Below are 8,220 nucleotides of genomic sequence, written 5' to 3' on the forward strand. Positions count from 1 at the left end.
TGGTTATTTACATGCACAGTATTCCCACCATCCCCCCCCCCACCCCCCATAGACACACTAATGCCTGATCCCAAAGCCGTCTGCACCACCAACCCCTCTTCGATTGGAATCAAATTGGACTGACCTGGGCATACCAGACAGCCGGACGAGAGTTAGTTGTGAATTTGCATCATCGCGTCCGGTCGTAGCTTGGCGACAAAGTTTGATGATTTGTGGGCTGGCTGCAGATGGCTTTAGGAGCAGAATTTTTTTTTAACTGCTCTAATTTGACATCAACACATTCTAAAATGACAATGAGCTGTGCCTTTCTTTTTTTTTTTTTGTCTTTTTTTTTTTTAAATTACGTGACCCTCCCTCTCACGAAAACAATAGTGTGAGGTGCAAAGCACCGGTTAATCCTGTGACACACACACACACTGTAGTACACTACACACATTTGTGTTGATAGCTGGTAAAGACGTGTGTCTGTGGTGAATCGACTCCGGTTCATCCCATCTGGCCATCCGTCTGACATGCTGGTTCATCCCTGAGCTTGGTACATTCCATTCAGGGATGCTAATCTTACTCAGGCGCACACACACACTCTCTCACACTCACACACGTCTTCTCCAAGGCGGGGGTTAGCAAGTCCTCTGTTTGGGGCCACAACCTGGTTTCCATCCGCAGTGGCACTGTTCAGCCTGAAGGTGGCGCAAGTGTCCGTTAGCCAGCCCTGGGGTGCAGAGGGGACGGGTTAGGGCTGCGAAGAAAGGGCGAGGATGATCACCAAGTCAGACTTACGTGTAGAGAGGCTGCAGTTGAAGGTGCGAGGACTTCTGTGGAGGCTGGTAGCCGTAAGAGTCGAAACCGCCGATGAAGTCGACTTGGCGAGAGAAGGAGGGGAAGGATTCATTTTGTTTTGCATCCACAAAAATGTTATTAGATCCTAATGGACAGATATCCATGCACATACAAAGAATGGTGCTCCATGGTGGAAAAAAAAAAAAAGTAAATTGTGACCACAATATAGGTATAACGTACGCAAATTAGATTCGAGTCAGATTTAAGTGTGAATGGAGCACACCTTCTCTAGAAACACAGTGCAGTTTCAAGAGAAGGTGCGCTCCATTTTCTTACCCAGGCGTCCAAGTTGTTCACAGAAATTATAATCACCCCACAAATATGTATTGTGTGCAACTGTGGCCGCAATTTATTCACTTTTTTCTAGGGATGGACCGATGATTGGATGGGACGATTATTTTGATGAATATCAGTATTGGCCTTTTTTCAAAATCTGATGGCCGATAAATCAATTTAAAACTGTTAACTTCTGAAATTTTGGAAAACTTTATTTTACTCAAGAAAACTATCGGGAGCAATTGTTCAAGTTTTCATTTAACTTGTTAAGACATGCCGATGACACTGGGAGCTCCGTGAATTTCTTTTTTTATAATTTTACAACAAAGATGTATAATGTCAAACATCATATTTTTTTAAATCAACATTATGCAAATCAGAACAATTGTTGAATAAACACATCTTTTTTTTTTTTTTTAGTTTTACACCAATATTTTCCTTTTTACCGGCAATGAATATCGGCTCCAAATATCGGTAATTGGCCTCCTTAACTCAAGCTGCTTGAGGCGTTCAACCACTTGGCTGATATATGTCACGCTCATAAAAATCCACTAGAGGTCCCCGTGTCTTTCGATAGAATGCTTCTTCAGCCTCCCTACAACCAGAAAGTCCGAAAATCATGGCGGACGCGTGAAGACAAAGGGTGCCCAAGTCCGGTCCTCGAGAGCCCCTATGCAGCCCGTTTTAGATGTCTCCCTCCTCCAACTCCCCTGACTCAAACGATCAACTCATCAGCAAGCTTTGCCTGATAACGATGCTGATCATTTGTCCCAGCAAAGACATTCAAAAGGGGATGAGGGCGAAAACACTCACAGCTGTCCTCGTCGTCCTGGAAGACTTTGCTGACGTAGCACGCATACACAAAACCGAAAAGCTGTTCAAAGACAAGATGACAAAGATGTTAGTGGCGATCGCGCGCCCTGTCGACGCGGTGGGCGTGGCCGCCTACTTACGGCCAACAGGACCTGGATGGCCGAGCTCAGCACTTCGATGTACTGATAGTCCAGTAGGCAGCCGGAGACGCTGATGACGTGGTGGTCGTCGGGGGCCAAGTGCGAGTCCAGCACGGGCGTCACCAGGCAACCGGGGCCGTGCTCCATCCACCAGGAACGGTGCAGGGACGTGTTGAACGTCATGAGAAAGTCCCGGTCCTACACACAGTCACACACCTTACAATAAGGGAGGTCAACATTGATTGCCGTGTTTCATTGCAGTTCGTTTTTTTTTACCTCATTTTGACTTTTGGTTGTTTTAAATCAGCTAGTTTCATTTTTAGAGCACATTTGTTCGTTTTAATTAGTTGTCGTTTTTTTTCAAAAATGCCTCCGTAAGATTTAAAAAATATATATTTTTTTTTTTTAAATAAAAAAAGGTCACTAAGTGTTGTGATACAAAGTTCAGTTATTTGGGGGCAAATTCCAGGGATTGAAAGGTGGAAAACAAATTCTCTCGACAGCTCTTTCACCGCCTGTCGCAAGATTGGGTGGCCACGTAATAACACACGTCTTAAGGAGCCATACCTGCGATGGAACAGGAAGTCGGCCATTTTGGTTTGAAGCAGCCACTTTTCAGGCAATTATTTTCACCTAAAATGGCTGCCTCAAGCTGTGATGAGAATTTCAACACACCATCGATACGTCCCACTATAAAATTGACCTCTGTTGTCATTGCGCCTTTTGCGGCGTTGACTTTTTTCGGAACGCAGACTGGCGACAGCAGTTTTAGGATTTGGCTTTGGAGCACCCCCTGATGTGTTTTCCACTTATGTTTTTCAAATGAATATTTTTGTAGTTTACTCAATAGAATTCCAGGAAATTGTTTAAAAAAGAAAGCCATCATAACAAAGTCACCATTTATCCCGGCTCTTCACTTAGCAGACTGCCTTTCGGGCACATTTTCTTGCAGTAGTGGAACATCACCATCATGTCCATATAAATATTATAAAGAGCACTTTGTTGAGGACGCCTCAGCTGGATCTTTCTGATGTAATGGCGCGCAAAACACTGTAATTGTTACATTGTCGTCTAATGGGGAAGGACTTCGACTTAACTTGGTCGGCTTTGCGGTGGTCTCTAAAATAGCGCATGAAAAAGAAAAAAAAAAAAAAACGGTAAAAGCGTGAGGGATGTGCCCTGAGGGTACGGGGAGGGAGGGCGGCTTTGCGGCTGCTGGAATATGGTCCACTACGGTCCACGCACACTTGCAAAACCACGGGGGGGTTCTTATTCCCCCCCCCCCCCCCTCGTCCTCGCTCATCTCCGGAGGCCTTGAAGCTACTCTGCTGCTACGCTGCTCTTATTTTTAAAAATGCAGGAGAGATCCAATTCCGTCAACAACTTTTCTCCTGACTGCTAACTTGGTTTAACTTGGCAGTCTCCAGAGTGGGCATACACACCGAAAATTGAATTCAAACTGGATCCGATCTGTAATAAACTTTGATTGACATTTGTTTTCAACATAGTCCAAGCAAATTTCAGTCAACCTGGTTTGATGTTTATTTTAGAGCACAGGCATTGCCAACTTCATCCAAACTTGACCCAGGTTGGATTAAACCTGGTTTGGATTACAATTTTAGCGTATACACATTGCAAATCTGATTCCAACCAGAGCTGATCTGGATTCAACTTGGTTTGATGGCAGTTCTACAGTGCACACAGCACATTTCATTCAAACCGGTCAGAACTGTGTTAATCCTGGTTTGAATTACAATTTCAGAGCAAACACATTGCAAATCCGATTCAAAATGGATCTAATTTGGATTGAACTCGGTTTGGTGTCCGTTTTAGAGCATACGCAGCAAATTTCATTCAAACCCATCTGATCCGGATTAAATTTGTCTTGACATTACAGTTTTACATTTTTTTTTTAAATTAAAAGTACAGTAGTAAATTCATTTCAACCCTATCACACCTGGAATAAATCTATTTTGAATGAGTTTTTAATCATACACATGTGTAATGAAATGCAATGAAAACTGGTTCAAATGAAGATTCGATTTAGTTTGACATTTGTTTCAGACCATACGCAGCAAATTTAATTGGAAAATGCTCCCATCTGGAGTAAATTTAGTTTGATGTTTCTTTTGGGACGATACACGTGGTAAATTTAACTCATAATGGATCCGATCCGGATTGAACTTTGTTTGACATTGACATCATTTTAGAGGATATACAACACAAATTTGTTTGAAAGGAGACCCGCTCTGGATTAATTTGCTTTGATGTCAGTTTTACAGCGCACACACACACACACACACATCAAATTTCAATCATAGTGGACTTGATCTGGATTGCTTTAAAGGGCGCGAGCATCAGGTTCGCTACTCAAGAGGAGACTGCCGACTGGAGAACTGACCTGAGACAGGTTGCCCACCTCCAGGTAGAAGCAGATGATGAAGGAGTTCCAGCCCACCCACAGCACCAGCCACACTGCATACTACAAACACACAACAGGCTCGCCCTCAGTGCCGGCTATTTTTAGAAACCCAAATCGTCTGCCGCGGACTCACAAAGATGAGGTATCTGAAGCGGAACTGCACCGTGCCGAACATGCCCAGGATAACGGCCATGATGTGCAGGAAGTTGGCCAGGATGGGCGCCCACTGGTAGCCCAGGAAGTCAAACACCTGCCTCTGAAGGGCGGCCACCTGGGAATGGGAACCAAAGAGTCCCGTCAGAGCACGGTGGCGACGCGACTGCAGCTGTTGCCATGGCGACTGCCTGGAGCCCAGTGACGCCCCCCTGCACCCCCCCCCCCCCCCTCTCAAACTAATGAGGACGTACGCTCCGCAATCGCAACAATGGCCTCCGCCACACAACGCGCACACACACACACACACACACTCAATACCATCATCGCGGCGGGCTCGTGTTACACACTTATTACATTCGGACAAGACAAAAAAAAAAAAAAAAAGGAATCTATTTTTAGATGCAAGGAGCTGCTAAGTTTAACTCCAGAATGAAGACCAGATGGCGAATGGGGGCCCTACGGCGCATGTTTGAGGGCAACAAACTCCCCACGCACGCACGCACACGCACGCACACACACACGCACGAGGCAGCTGCAACTCAAAGCACTGACTGTACTGGACAAAAATGTCTGATTAACCCGCATGTAGCACGCCGCTTTAATTATACTCCCGAGCAGCACACAGTGCCTAACATTGATGTGAGGCGTTCAGGGAACCTCGGGAGCTTATCTATCTGGAAGCACCCTCCTCCAGAACACGACAGTACAGTATTGTACTGTATACCAGCTGATATGTAATTGAGACATTCCTAACCAGAAAACTGCTCCCAGAAGCAATAACTGTGTTTTGAGAGCAGCTTTCGGGCTGCGGCAATTTGTCTAGTTATCTATCTGTAGAGATAACGCCATATCTTGTATGTCATCCCTTTGATTCGCCTTGCTATATTAGTGAAACTGCTGCCCTGCGTAAATCGTGTTGATGTTGTTATTACCCCCGAGAGACGACGGTTGCACAATCGCAAACAATAAAGATCATCAGCAAAGCACTCACCGAAGAAAGAAAGCGCACAATAGTCAAATCTTCATGAAATGCGGGATTTGAATCGCATCTCTGCATCTGAGTTTCCCTGTTTACATGAGTTATGCATTTGCATTCTGGATCAGATCCAGATTTGTTGTAGTCAGACTGCCTGCGCACAGCACGTTTCCCTCGTGCCTGATCATATCCGGATTAAACCTGATTAAGGTGACAGTTGGCCAGATTCAAATTTCAAAATCAAATTTCCTTCAAATCAGATCAGATCTGGATATTGTCTTACCTTCACGTGTTACAGGCTGCATACATATTGGATAGCATTCCCTTCATAGTGAATCGGATTCCAATTCAATTACGTGAACATTACACCTTAATATCAAATTCAAAATTACATTCAAACTGGATCTAATCTACGTTGAATTTGTAATCATATAAATGTTATATATTTGATACAAACTAGGGTGGATCTGGATTAAAAATAAACAAAGCACATATGATAGAAAGTGGATCATATCTGGAATAAGATTGGTAAAGATACATTTGTATCGTGACGACCGCTATCAGGATTGAGTATAAATTTCATATTCCACCCAAAGTGGATTCGATTTGGATTTAACTTGGTAAACATTGCATCTTGATGATTCCTACAATCAATACTGACCATGTATTTCCCATTTCATTCAAACTGGATACAATCTTGGTTGAACTTGCCTTGAGGGTTTAATCATGGCAGATTTGATTCAAGCAAGACCCAATCTGGATTAAATTTGACATTTTACAAATTTTGCATAAATGCACATGTTATGAAAGATGGAAAACAAAGTCCACATTTCATTCCAACTCAATCCACCTGGATCAAATTTGGTTCAATGCAACTTTCGCAGGGTAAAAGTTCATTCAAAGTGGATGGGCTACGGAGAAAAACTTGGGATTTTGACTTCACACAATAAACACTCTAAGGAGGATTTGTGTTGAATGCGAATCAATGCGTGTGAAGTAAAGCGGATGGATTGCTGCGGGGTACTCACCAGCTGCAGGGAGCATATGACCAGCAGCGTGCATCTGCCGTCGCACTTCCCCATCTTGGAGGGCTCGGCACGCGGCTTGGGGCCGCGCAGGCTCCGGGGGAAGGACGGATCCCCGCTCAGATCCAGACTTGCTTGTCCGTGTTAGCTCACACCATTCCGGGCTGAGGAGGCCCACCCTGCCGCCGCCTCCTCCTCCTCCTCCTCCTCCTCCTCCTCCTCCCCCTTCCTCCCGAGGCTCGACTGGTGCTTGGCCTCACTGCGGGCGACCCATTCTATGCTCAAATTTTCAAATTATTTTCGTCTTCTTCCAGCGGGTTGGAGGAGGGCTTCGCGCCAGGCCCGCTGCGGTCAGACCACCAGCGACAAGCGAATCACCTCGGCCACACCTTCCGGAGGGTCTGGAGGGAGGGGAGGGGAGGGGCGGGAGGGGTGTGTGGGGGGTGGGGGGGGGGACATATACACACACACACAAAGGCACAAAGAGAGGCGGAAAAGTGTTATGATGGGCCCCGGGCTGCAGACAGAAATGAGCATCATATGATAGCGGGATCACACGGGGACCGAGAACGCAGCGTTGCTTCGGAGGCTGCGGCCGGCCCGGCGACGGACACACAAAGCAGCCCGTTGTGACTCACCACGTTCGCATGAACAACAATCGCGGGCCCCCTCCGAGGCTCCTCCGCACGCCGCCTTCCCGTTCCGTCTTTTCCGTCGGCCACGCTCCAACAAAACTGACGAGATTCCGTTAGGGGATTCCGGTGCGGGGTGGCGGGGGGGGGGGAATTGCTGGGTTGCCTCGCTTCGCCTCTCCTCGCCGTCTTTTGTCAACAATCGGTGCCGGGGCGTGCGCAGGAGGACCCGGAGGAGTGAGGCGAAAGAGGCGGGCGGGAGAGCGAAGAGGTGGTGGTGGAAGTGGAGGGGGGTTTGGGGGCTGGCCGTGGCGGCGACCCCCCTCGAGGAGGAGCTGTGTGGATCCTGCGGGGGGGGGGGGGGGGGGATAAAAAGAGGAGCAACAAAAAGGGGGGTTTGAGCGGATGCACGCACGCCCAGCAGCGGGGATGGAATGGAGGTGGGCCCGCGGAGGCGCTCGGATACTCGGCTTTACTTCCACTGGCGTCATCATCGTCACCTCAACATCCACCTTTAGCTCTTCTTATTACACAAATATAACATGACTCATACGTAAATAATCAAAAAGCATGACTGTATACACATCAAAACATGTACATTGCCTCCAAAGATGAATTTTGCTTGGAAGTTAATTCAATACTGGCTCAAATCTGGGCAAAATTTAGTAACTTTACAGAGCACAAATAGCACATTTCATTCTTCAGAACTCTCATATCTGGATTAAAATTGATTTGACGTTACAATTGACATACAATTTTTATCCTAATGAGATCGGCACTGAATATAATTTGATCAGCATTTAAGTTTACAGACTGTGGTAGAATACTTACCCGATTTTGATACATCAAAAAGTGTTGATACAAAGTTGCCCTCAAACAGGAAAACATCCTTAGCAGAAGTAACAATAAAGAATAGCTATATAAAGTATATATAGTACTT

The 8,220-nt window shown here is 46.0% G+C and overlaps 1 protein-coding gene across 1 annotated transcript; it reads right to left on the bottom strand.

Moving 5' to 3' along the window:
• Nucleotides 1–51: 51 nt before the first annotated feature.
• On the bottom strand, nt 52–7,604 carry nkain1 (sodium/potassium transporting ATPase interacting 1). Its single transcript, XM_086015284.1, has 8 exons — nt 7,287–7,604; nt 6,652–7,049; nt 4,625–4,762; nt 4,471–4,551; nt 2,070–2,267; nt 1,930–1,990; nt 781–862; nt 52–712 (listed from the first exon to the last, which is right to left on the bottom strand). Exons 2-8 carry the CDS (start codon nt 6,703–6,705, stop codon nt 703–705), a joined length of 624 nt encoding a protein of 207 aa, XP_085871410.1. The 5' UTR covers nt 6,706–7,049; nt 7,287–7,604; the 3' UTR covers nt 52–702.
• Nucleotides 7,605–8,220: the final 616 nt, after the last annotated feature.

Source organism: Filicampus tigris, chromosome 18 (assembly GCF_054856515.1).
Source record: "Filicampus tigris isolate MCC_2025a chromosome 18, RoL_Ftig_1.0, whole genome shotgun sequence".
Lineage (NCBI taxonomy): Eukaryota > Metazoa > Chordata > Actinopteri > Syngnathiformes > Syngnathidae > Filicampus > Filicampus tigris.